Here is a 12,599-nt window from a genome sequence, read left to right on the forward strand (position 1 = left end):
TTTTTTCAAGACTTCTCTAATTTTTAGTAAAAGCATCAACAGTAGTATTAATAAGCAATAAGAATAGTTATCATTTATTATCTATTATGTGCCAGACATGGACCACATATGCTTGTATAATAATAATAAAATTAGCTTAGGTACCTTTGTTAAATAGGAATAGTAAGAAAATTTTTTCAATATATTTTTATACTGGCTTCTGAAGACACTTCCAAAGCAAGAATTTGAAAAAAAGATGTTTGATGCAATAGTATCATAAGTAGAAAACATAGAACCGTGCTGGCAGGGTAGGTCATAAGTCCATATTCTAACTCCTTGGGAACATTTACAGCATCTACTTTTGACCCACCCTATTTCTATTTTCTAAGCCTCCAGCCTCTGATATGGTATATGGTGTGAGGTAGCCCTAGGCATATGTATTCTTTAAGAGATTTTCAGGTGACTCTGATTCACCTCCACCCAAGAACCACTGTCTAGATCAATGCTTCTCTACTCTTTTTTCCTCCATTGTCAACTCCTGTAAGGAACCTTTTTAGAAAATGTTTTTCTAATCACACCCCCCCATGAAATATTAATACCACAGATACACCATATATCAGTTTATGTACTAAATGTATATCTGTACTTTATACATAAAAACAGGAAGCTTATTTTTTGCTCCCATGGACCAATTTTCACCCCTTCAGGGACACTGTCACCCCCACTGAGAGTGTATGTCTAGAGATTCCCAATGTGAGTGCTTTGAAGAGCGTCCTGGTGTGGATAAGGGTTACTCAAATATAAGTATATAAACGCCAGCCACATTACTGTGTAAGTCACCCCTCATTCATCTTCCTTTTCTTCAGTGTTTGTTGTGTTTTATTTTATTTTTTCGCTTAAGAGCAACCAGAGTGTTTCTCACTCTTTGCTCTTCAATAAAGTTTGTTAATCTCATTTTCTCAGTGATTTTTTGACACTTACTTTGGTCTTCCTCCTGCTGTGAAAGTCCCCTCACCTCTATGTGGCTCAGTTCTTGGGGGCTTTTTTAGGTATTGACCACATCTCCTTGTGGGATCTTAGTTCCCTGACCAGGGATCGAACCCTCACCCCCTGCAGTGGAAGCACAAGTCTTAACCCCTGGACCACCAGGGAAGTCCCTCGACCACATCTCTTAATGTGATTTTGCCTCGAGACCTACCTTAATTGTGACCTAGAGGAACACAGGCTCTTTTACTTCCAAGTCTTAACCCCTGGACCACCAGGGAAGTCCCTCGACCACATCTCTTAACGTGATTTTGCCTCGAGACCTACCTTAATTGTGACCTAGAGGAACACAGGCTCTTTTACTTCCCTCTTCATTGTATTATGTGTTCTCATTTCCACTGCACATCTTTCTCCTGGTTTATGATCTTCTTCCTAGATACGGGGACATGAGAAAGGAAATCGGCTTTAGGATCCGGGACATGTGGTATAACCTGGGTGAGTGTATAACCCAAACAGGCCCACACACCACTCCTGGGTGACACGCATCCCACGATGAATTCTTTTCCATTTTAATTCCAAGAATCCTGAGATTGATTTCTCTGTGTGTCTGGAAGTTCAGGTTGACTTGTCAGTCTCTTACGACATCACATTTATCAGAAAACAATATTTAGTCACTCACTTCTGAATTGATTTACCCACATAAACTTTTTCTTTTCTTATGGGCCCTGTGGAGGAAGATTGTAGCACTTTACTTCCGGTGAAATTATTTTTTTTCATGTCCTCACTTACTTTCATTTCAGGTCCCCACAAAATCAAATTCATCCCATCCATGGTGGGTCCCATTCTGGAGGTCACACTGACCCCCGAAGTAGAGCTCCGGAAAGCCACCATCCCCATTTTCTTTGATATGATGCAGTGCGAGTTCAATTTCAGTGGAAATGGCAATTTCCATATGGTAAGGAGTGGTGGACCTGTCGTCTTACTAATGCACGTAGAGTCACCTCTTATTTATTTTCTTTCTATATAGAGAAGCGGTAGCCTGAATAAAACAAATCAAAGGTGATCTAAAAACTTCTTTTTTTGCGTTTTATTTTGCAAAGCGATTAGGCATAGGATCAGATAGTCCAACCAAGGCCCTAGGAGCAGCCTTTTCTGCTGCGTGTGTTTCCTAAAGAAGCACTCTTATCTCTGGATAATTAAAATTTGACTTCACGCAGTTTAATCCTATCTGTTGCAAATATTGCAGTGGATTGAGGGAATGGTGCGGGGGTCTTTAGCTTTGAGACCTTAGTCTGCCTGATGTATTTTTCCTATGCTTCAATTTCCTTATCTATACAGTATATTAGTATTGAATGGAAGATTTTGCAGCTATGAAGCTCTGCCAAAGCAATCCCATTGTCAAGACTTCGACAAGAGCCAAAAATAAAATGGAAAATTAGAATCATTAAACTATTTTTGTATGCATAGTTGTGATTAGATAATAATGTTTGGGGTAATTTTTTTCCGTAAATATAAAGCAAAGGACAGAGTAGCACAAGGCTGCTTTAGGAAGTTTTGATATTAATGGATGATATGAAGTGGGGTCTTCCTCTATGTATGTTGGAATTAGTTTACAATTCAGTAAAGGTCAAATCTAGAAAACTTGGCTGGATGTCTTTCGTGTCCTCTTCTGAGAATGTGGCATTCTCCTGTGAAATTCCGCCTCTGCTTTCAGTTTGAGAATGAGTTGATCACAAAGCTGGACCAAGAGGTGGAAGGGGGAAGAGGAGATGAACAATACAAGGTCCTTCTGGAAAAACTGTGAGTATTTCAGAAACAAAATCTCACGTTGATTACATCATTTAGTGATGGAGAAAAACAGGCTTCTGCTGCCCTTACAGACCAATCGAGTAGTCTCAGCATCCCTGGGGTCACCACCATGAATGGTTTTCGGTGAGTAGGGGGGGTTCATGAAGTTTACACCATCCACTGCTGACATTTGTTTATCTGCTGTGAGTCAAATGTTCATGTTTTCCTGGCCAGCCTGGCCCTCGAGAACAGAGCAGATTGAGGAGAGAGGGAGATGGACAGAGTAGTGGCATTTTGCCCAGTGTTTGAAATGCTGAACTTTAACAAAAGTGCTAGCACCTCTAATTATGGCTTCGAAGCAATAATTTAAAGGGGAAGGGAAAAACATTTCAAGGTCCGCTTTACATTTAAGAATACCTTAAGCCCTGTGAAGGATATCTGAGAACACCAGGTACGGCTCCAGCCCTTTTCACTGCCCTCCGTACACCCCAAGCCAACACATTCATTCCCTCCCTGTGCTCACATTATCCCACTGTTCCCCATCCAATACCCTGACAGACCTTTGCCTGTCACCCTCTGTCCCTCTTACTCTCCTTTGCATGTATGGAATGACAGTATAACAAGAGTGGTTAAAAACACTTAGATGTTGGGGAGAGAGATTGTGCTTCAAATCCCCTTTCTCCACATACTAGGATTTTGACTTTGGACAGATGCTCTAACCTATACAACACCCCCCCTTTTTTTTTTTTTTTTTTTTTTTTGGTCATCTACAATGATAAGATCTGTATTTTGGTGAGGATTAAATGAGATGATGCATTAACACAGTGTCTGTCACAGAGCTCGTGCTGGACAAATGTTGGCTGCTCTGGTGTTCGTTACTGTTATTATCTGCAGATCTTCCCAGCATCCTGGGTTGTAACTACCCTAGACTGTTCATTTCTTATGTTCTCTGAACTTTTATGATATTGGCCAACTCTGTCACCTGTTGATTGGGTACGTGCCTAGGTCTTTCTGGGATTTACCTGCTTCGTGGACGTGGTGGGCATTAGACTGAGCTGAGGACGGGGACACTCCCAACTTTGTTTTTCATTTTTCAAAGATTTTTTTTAAGGAACTAGCACACAGGGTACTCAGAAATGGAACTGATGACTCGTCTGTATTTTAAAGAACTAGAAGTCCGTCTTATTTTGTTTGTAATGGATGATAAGATGGTTTGTTGATCTTTTCATCCCATATCCACTTGGTCTGCCTGTTTGAGATTCAGACCTTTCAATTTATCACTTCTGCAGTTCTGATCCCATATGGGAATTAAGTGCAGGTGTTACACACACATTTACAAGTGATAATAAAACTACACTTTAAAAAAATCCTACAGTTGACTTTTTCACATACAGATCTTATTTTTCCTTCATTCTTCTTGGATCACGAATGCAGAAAAATATGACTGCACAAATTTCCAGTGCTCAAGAATAATTCAAGAGTCTGGACTAATGCTTTGAACCCATTTTTTCTCCTGTTCCCAAAGTTTTCTTCTAATTGTCTAATCTGAGAAGCTCCTATAGAAGCTTTGTTCTATTTGGATCCAGAGGGAGAGGATTTAGACCAAAAGTTTAACCTCCATCTACCTATTTACAACTGTGCATTTTTTCCTGAAAATAACTTTTTTTTAAACATCTTTATTGGAGTATAACTGCTTTACAATGGTGTGTTAGTTTCTGCTTTATAACAAAGTGAATCAGCTATACATATACATATATCCCCATATCTCCTCTCTCCTGTGTCTCCTACTTTGTTTTTTTTTTTTTTTTTTTGCGGTACGCGGGCCTCTCACTGTTGTGGCCTCTCCCGTTGCAGAGCACAGGCTCCGGACGCACAGGCTCAGTGGCCATGGCTCATGGGCCCAGCCGCTCCGCGGCATGTGGGATCTTCCCGGACCGGGGCACGAACCCACGTCCCCTGCATCGGCAGGTGGACTCTCAACCACTGCGCCACCAGGGAAGCCGGCGTCTCCCACTTTCATCCAAAGAGCCACATGTCTAGCAGTGTAGTAGGTTCCTAGGTTCCTCTAGGCTGGGCATCAGTCCAAGATTCTCCAGAGTTCCCTCAGGATGCCCTGAAGATGCCTTAGGGAGAATAAAGACGGAGAAAAGATGGTCCTTTCAATGAGTAGAGCGATCAGATAGCACACACAAAACTTTTTGGGCAAAGGTTCTCAATTCTGTGGTATTGACAGAAGACAAAAACAAATACAAATAGAAATTCAAAGAAGGGCATAGTGGGCTGGGATCCTCAGTGATGATAGGGTTTGAGCTACAGACCTAAAGAAAACGTAGAACTTGAGTAACAGCAAGTAGCCTTGTAAGTGCAGGACCCAGGCTAGCATAGACTGGAGTTACAAGAAAGGGTGTATGTCTCCTAGTCTGGCGCCACCTGCTGCCAGGACCATGGACAGCGCTCATAGGCGGTACTGGAGTCACCGTGTGGGACATGGGCATTTGTCTCTATCTCTGCCCCACAGGCTTCTAGAACATTGCCGGAAACATAAATACCTCTCCAGCTCCGGAGAAGTATTCGCACTCCTGGTCAGCAGCCTCTTAGAGAATCTCTTGGACTACAGAACCATTATCATGCATGACGAGAGCAAGGAAAACCGCATGAGCTGTACCGTTAACGTGCTGGTATGTGCCACGCCCCTGGGACGTGCCATGCCCCTGGGATGGTGAGAGGGCAGTGCCCGGCTGCCCCTGCGCCCCATGGCGCAGCTCTAAGTAGATCTGGCAGACACAAAGGTCCCCTGGGACCGCCTTTCCAGAGTCCGTGTCCTGCTGAGTCTAATTGGAATGGCCAACTCAGCTTTGAACTCACAGATGCCAGCTGCCTCAGACCTTGAGGATAAATGTGGAAACAGGGATGGAAAATGCAACATAAGCTCTTGACTCAACTCTCTTACCGAAGGCCATCCTCAGCCTGTCTTGTTTTTATGTGGTTGCTTTATTGTTGGGATTATTCGACACAGTCGAAAATGCATTAAAAACAATATACCATGAGCAGAGAATTAGTCCATGAAATCCTCTAGGTGGTAGAACCCTGTGGTCTTGCCTTTCCTTAGACAGTTGTAACTGGAACCACAGACCTCAGAGGTTTAGGCTGCCATACACTCCTCCTCATATAAATCAAGAACCTACCGCCTCTGATTCCCTGAGAAAACAGAATATCATGTGACTTGGGTATGACCCAGCTGTCTGTTCACCTAGAAGGTTCCCTCACATTTCCAGAAGCCTGGTCCTAAAAGAATTCAACTTTTCTGCTTTATAAATTGTCACTTCCTTATTTTGTTGGGGGTATTTGTTAAAGGGAAAGAGGAAAGTCTTTGGAAAAGTGACACCTGAAAAGTGCAAGTAGTGGTTTGTCCATTTCTGTGGCAAGCTCATCAATAACGGCTTTGTGTTGGTATTTTGTGACTTTTTTTGTAGAATTTTTACAAAGAAAAGAAGAGAGAGGACATCTACATAAGGTAAGCTGAAAGAAATGTCTGCTTTTGCTGTTTATGTCAGGGCTTTATGATTTATTTCTCCAATAAGTGAAAACAATAAGCCCCAACACCGTGCTTGCTGCTTCGAGAGACACCAGAAAGTGTGTGATATGCTCCCTTCTTCCTAAAAGGGTAAACGCTTCAGACAGATACACAAGTACGTACAATACGAGGAAGTGTAGAGGGAGGATCGTGTCGGGATTCCAGGAAAGGATAGAGGGCTGTGGCCAGGCAACTAGGGAAAACAGCACAGGAAAGACATGAAATTCACCCTCTGTCAAGGACTGTTAGTCCGGCGTGCAGGAAGCCCTGAACGTGAAACCAACTTGGATGTCAACTATGTGCATTTTCCTGGGGAAACATTCCTTAGCTCTCATGAGCTTCCCAAAGGGGTCTGTGACGTTAAAAAAATTTTTTAAACATCACTGCCTTAAACGAAGAGTACAAAGTAGCACAGGTAGTGTAGGAAAGACACACAGGCAGGAAGCAGCACAAAGACTTAAGGAACAGGAAGTAACTATTCCTGCCGCCTGGCTGTGGCATGAGCCAAATGTCCCATCAACTCCCTGGCAGCAGAATGCCTCCTTTCTCCCATTCTGACCAGATACTTGTACAAGCTGCGGGATTTGCACCGGGACTGTGAGAACTACACCGAAGCTGCCTACACACTCCTCCTACATGCTGAGCTCCTGCAGGTAAGTGGATCAGGTATGCGATTTTTCAGCCGTCCAGCCCTTTGGGACCACATCCTGTATGATTTTGATGGGAAAGTTCCCTACTCAAGGAGGACCCTTTTATCCAAGAATGTTTTTATACCTTCTAAATAGGCACAGCTAGTTTTTAGACCGTTGGGAACATTTCCATTATTATTTATTTATTTATTTATTTACTTACTTTTAAATTTATTTTATTGAAGTATAGTTGACTGATAGTGTTGTGTTAATTTCTGCTTTACAGCAAAGTGAGTCAGTTGTACATACGTATACTTTTTTTTCATATCTTCCATTATGGTTTGCCACAGGATATTAAATATAGCTCCCTGCGCTCTACACTAGGACCTTGTTGTTTATCCATTCTAATCCCAAAGTCCCAATCCATCCATCCCCCACTCCGTCTTCCCATTGGCAACCACAAGTCTGTTCTCTCTCTCTGAGTCTGTTTCTGTTTTGTAGATAAGTTCATTTGTGTCGTATTTTAGATTCCACATGTAAGTGATGTCATATGGTATTTGTCTTTCTCTTCCTGACTTACTTCACTTAGTATGATCACCTCTAGGTCCATCCATGTTGCTGCAAATGGCATTACTTCATTCTTTTTTATGGCTGAGTAATATTCCACTACATATGTACTACATCATCTTTATTCACTCATCTGTCCATGGACACTTAGGTTGTTTCCATGTCTTGGCTTTTGTAAATAGTGCTGCTTTGAACATATGGGTGCATGTCATTTATTTAAAAATCCTGAGAAAGCAGAGCACAACTTACAGGCTGCTAATACTGACGCTCTAAGTGAAGAAACAGGAACTTCCCTGGTGGTGCAGTGGTTAAGAATGCACCAGCGCAGGGGACACGGGTTCGAGCCCTGGTCAGGGAAGATCCCACATGCCGCGGAAAAACTAAGCCCGTGCGCCACAACTACTGAGCCTGCACTCTAGAGCCCGCGAGCCACAACTACTGAGCTTGCATGCTGCGACTACTGAAGCCCACGAGTGAGCCTAGAGCACGTACTCTGTAACAAGAGAAGCCACCGCAGTGAGAAGCCTGCGTACCTCAACGAAGAGTAGCCCCTGTTTGCCACAACTAGAGAAAGCCCGTGCAGAAATGAAGACCGAATGCAGCCATTATTAATTAAATTAAATAATTAAATATTAATTAAATTAATTAAAATTAAATAAATTTATTTATTTTAAAAAACAAAACACACGTCCATCAATATGTGTAAAACTGTAGAGAAGTGAGCTGTAAGTAAATACAGAGCTGTAGAAGTACGATCCTATTTATCCTGTCTCACTGAGGAAATTATACTGTGCCATGGATATAAATACAGCTCTACATCATCAATCCCAAATAATTATTTCCAGCTCTGACGACTCCTCCAACTTACTGTTTTGTCAACATCAATCTCTGAATGACTAGCAGACAACTCAAACTTGGCGTGACAGTAACAGAAGCTGTTCCCTCCACTGTCCTGCTGGGTCCGTCCCTTCCTCACCTTTCTCCCCATTTCACTAAAGGGCACTGACATCTAATAAAAGATACTGGTCGTCATCATCTTTTACTCACCCCTCCCACATTGTGCACAAACAAGAATCGTGGACCTTCTGTCCAAAACCCTCCCTCACCCCATCCGCTTTTCTTTCTTTCTTTTTTTAATTGAGAAAGTTTGTGCTATAGCATTAGATCTCCAGGGCTTATTTATTTATTTGTTTAAATTTTTGTTTGTTTGTTTGTTTATTTATTTATTTATGGCTGCATTGGGTCTTCGTTGCTGCACGCGGGCTTTCTCTAGTTGTGAGCGGGGGCTTCTCCTGTTGCGGAGCACAGGCTCTTGGCGCGCAGGCTTCAGTAGCTGTGGCACACAGGTTCAGTAGTTGTGGCTCATGGGCTCTAGAGCGCAGGCTCAGTAGTTGTGGCTCACAGGCTTAGTTGCTCCGTAGCATGTGGGATCTTCCTGGCCCAGGGCTCAAACCCGTGTGCCCTGCATTGGCAGGTGGATTCTTAACCACTGCACCACCAGGGAAGCTCTTCAGGGCTTATTTATCTACTAGTTTCAAGTTTATACCCTTAAACAATCTTCCCCCTATTCCCCCACCCCGCAGCCCCTGGTAACCACCGTTCTACTCTCTGTTTTTACAAGCCCGGAATTTTCAGATGCCACATATAAGTGAGGTCGTACAGTGTTTGTCTTTCTTGTCTAACTTACTTCACTTTGAATAATGCCCTTAAGGTCCATCCGTGGTGTTGCAGATGGCAGGATTTCCTTCTTTCTCATGGCTGAATAATATTCCATTGTATGTATATACCACTTTTTTTTTTTTTTTTTTGCCGTACGCGGGCCTCTCACTATTGTGGCCTCTCCCGTTGCGGAGCACAGGCTCCGGACGCACAGGCCCAGCGGCCATGGCTCACGGGCCCAGCCGCTCCGCGGCATGTGGGATCTTCCCAGACCGGGGCACAAACCCGTGTCCCCTGCATCGGCAGGCGGACTCTCAACCACTGCGCCACCAGGGAAGCTCTATACCACATTTTTATTCATTCATCCATTGATGGACACTTAGGTTGTATCTTGGCTAGTGTGAATAATGCTGCAGCGAACATGGGGGTGCAGATGTCTCTTTGATAGCCTCACCCTATCCACTTTTCTTTATCTCCATTGCTACCATCTTGGTCCAAGTTATCATTTTTAGCCTCCTACTACATCTCCCTGCCTCCATTCTTGTACCTAGCAATTCATTTTCTTGTATAATTTAAACTTTATTTTATACCTAAATAATACATGTATGTTGTTCTAAGCTTTGGAATTAAAAAGTGGCGTCCTCTGCTTCACCACTTCCCCTAAGGCAGCCATTCACAGTTCATACGCACGATTGGGGCACCAGAAAGCTTACTGTATATGGGTTAGGGAGGAAGGCTTGTTGACTGTGGGATGATCCGAAAGAAACCACAGTGTCAGTGACTGTAGGTCTTTTCGTTTGTGCTTCTCAGAAAATTCAGCTCTCCTATCCTGGCATAAGGTATGAGGTGTGGATGCCACTTTTTCCCCATAGAGCTACTCAGTAGGGGTGCTGCTTATTAAGTATAGTCCACATTTTCATCATTTCCACATTTTCATCATTGGTATGAGATCCCATCTTGATCATGTACTAAATCACTGTATGGAGGGTCGGGGGGATCCTCTTTCTAGATTTTACATATTTGGCATGGATCTCTGTCAATTCATGCCCCAGGACCACACTGTTTCAATTACCAGTATGTTTTATGACCTAGTAGTTTCTCTTCATCCCTCTTCTTTTTCAGAGTTTTCCACCTTATTCCTTTTTGTTTATTTTTTTCACATGGACTTTTTTTTTTTAATAAATTTATTTATTTTATATTGTATTTTTGGCTGTGTTGGGTCTTCGTTTCTGTGCAACAGCTTTCTCCAGTTGCGGTGAGCGGGGGCCACTCTTCATCGCGGTGCGCGGGCCTCTCACTGTCACGGCCTCTCCTGTTGCGGAGCACAGGCTCCAGACACGCAGGCTCAGCAGTTGTGGCTTAGCCGCTCCGCGGCATGTGGGATCTTCCCGGACCGGGGCTCGAATCCATGTCCCCTGAATTGGCAGGCAGATTCTTAACCACTGCGCCAACAGGGAAGCCCCACATGGACTCTTGAATCATGAAATTTAAAAATTAATTTAGGGGGGCTTCCCTGGTGGCGCAGTGGTTGAGAGTCTGCCTGCCGATGCAGGGGACACGGGTTCGTGCCCCGGTCTGGGAAGATCCCACATGCCATGGAGCGGCTGGGCCCGTGAGCCATGGCCACTGAGCCTGCGCGTCCGGAGCCTGTGCTCCGCAACAGGAGAGGCCACAACAGTGAGAGGCCCGCGTACCGCAAAAAAAAAAAAAAAAAATTAGGGGAGAATTTCCATGTTTATAAAATAGCATTTTCTTACCCAAAAGCACGGTATGACTTTCCATTTGTTCAAGGCTGCTTTTGTGCCCTCCTGTGGTGTATTAACATTTTCTGTGTAGAAGTCTTTTTTTAATTTTTTAATTTTTTTTAATTTTTTTTTTTTTTTGTGGTACGCAGGCCTCCCACCGCTGTGGCCTCTCCCGTTGCGGAGCACAGGCTCCGGATGCACAGGCTCAGGGGCCACAGCTCACGGGCCCAGCCGCTTCGCGGCATGTGGGATCTTCCCAGACCGGGGCACAAACCCGCATCCCCTGCATCGGCAGGCGGACCCCCAACCACTGTGCCACCAGGGAAACCCAGAAGTCTTGAATATTCCTTTTTATGTTGATACCTAGATATCTTTTCTTTTTAATTTAATTATGGGTTAAGTACATATAAAATTAAATTTACCATCCTAGGCATTTATAAGCGTATAATTTAGTGGCATTAAGTATATTCACATTGCTGTGCCTTGGTATCTGATCATTTTGGGTTTATTCTTGTAGGGGTCATTTCTTCTGTTATCTTCAGCATGGTTATTATTTATATGAAATCTATCTCTAATTTATTTCCAAATATGTTAATTTTGACCCCACTACTTAATTCTCTCATTATTTGTGGTAGGTTTTCAGTTGCACCCTTTGTGAATGGATTGATTATGAAGAATACAATCATTGCTTTCACATGATAGTTTTACCCCTTTTTTTGCATTTTTATACTTCTGATTTCTCTCTTTTATCTGTACTGAGTGGTAACCAGTACAACCACAGTCATGATGGTTGGCAGCCTCACCTCATTCCTGACCTTCATGGGAATGCCTTGAGTGTCCATTTGGCATGCACTTGTTTTGAAGCTGGCATGTATATGTATATGCGTGTGCAATTTCTGTGTTTAATAAATTATCAAAAATATATGATTGAGTCAAAGATATATACAAATATTTCTGTGAATTTTTGCAGCTGAATATTTGTTACATTCATCTCCTTTAAATGAATTGATGTGTTGCATCAATCTCTTGTGTTGCTTTTGTGTTTTTCAGTGGTCTGACAAGCCCTGTGTACCCCATTTGCTTCAGAGGGACACTTACTATGTGTATACCCAGCAAGAGCTTAAAGAGAAGCTGTATCAAGAAATCATATCGTATTTTGACAAAGGCAAGGTGAGTGTTGGGTAGTTTGTTTTTGTATGAAGGCAAAGGAAGAAATGACCGCAATACTTATACACTGCAGTTTTGATCTTCACCAGCCAGAGTTAGCGCAGAGACCCCTACAAGACAGCCCAAACTTCAGACACCAGCTGCAAGTTCAGGGGTCCCCAGGCCACCCACATTTCTGACCAATTGACTATAAATTTGGGGAGGGAGTGTCTATGGTTCCCCCCCTCAGGTTTGATACTATACTAGAACAACCAACAAAACTTGGTATAATGCTGTTCTTAATGATTACAGTTTTATCATAAAGGATACAAATCAGAACCAGCCAGATGAAGAAATACACAGGGCAAGGTCTAGGAGGGTCCCAGATGCATGGCTTCTGTGTCCTCTCCCTGTGGATTCAGACACATCACACTCCTGGTGAACTGATGTGTTCGCCAACCAGGAAGCTCATTGGAGCTCTGTGTGCAGCATTTTTGATTTGTTTTTGTTGGTTTTTTTTGCCGCACC

General features: G+C 43.1%; 1 protein-coding gene across 1 annotated transcript in view; it reads left to right on the forward strand.

Moving 5' to 3' along the window:
- Positions 1–12,599, forward strand: part of DOCK5 (dedicator of cytokinesis 5) — a gene marked incomplete at both ends in the record, with an annotated part of 208,018 nt that overhangs the window by 160,288 nt on the left and 35,131 nt on the right. The window contains 7 exons of the mRNA XM_079706756.1: positions 1,400–1,458; positions 1,764–1,918; positions 2,678–2,763; positions 5,270–5,429; positions 6,225–6,265; positions 6,888–6,978; positions 11,976–12,095. Of these exons, the coding sequence (XP_079562882.1) occupies positions 1,400–1,458; positions 1,764–1,918; positions 2,678–2,763; positions 5,270–5,429; positions 6,225–6,265; positions 6,888–6,978; positions 11,976–12,095 (712 nt within the window). The remainder of the gene's footprint in view (positions 1–1,399; positions 1,459–1,763; positions 1,919–2,677; positions 2,764–5,269; positions 5,430–6,224; positions 6,266–6,887; positions 6,979–11,975; positions 12,096–12,599) is intronic.

Source organism: Hyperoodon ampullatus (genome assembly GCF_949752795.1).
Source record: "Hyperoodon ampullatus genome assembly, chromosome: 6".
NCBI classification, from domain to species: Eukaryota; Metazoa; Chordata; class Mammalia; order Artiodactyla; family Ziphiidae; genus Hyperoodon; species Hyperoodon ampullatus.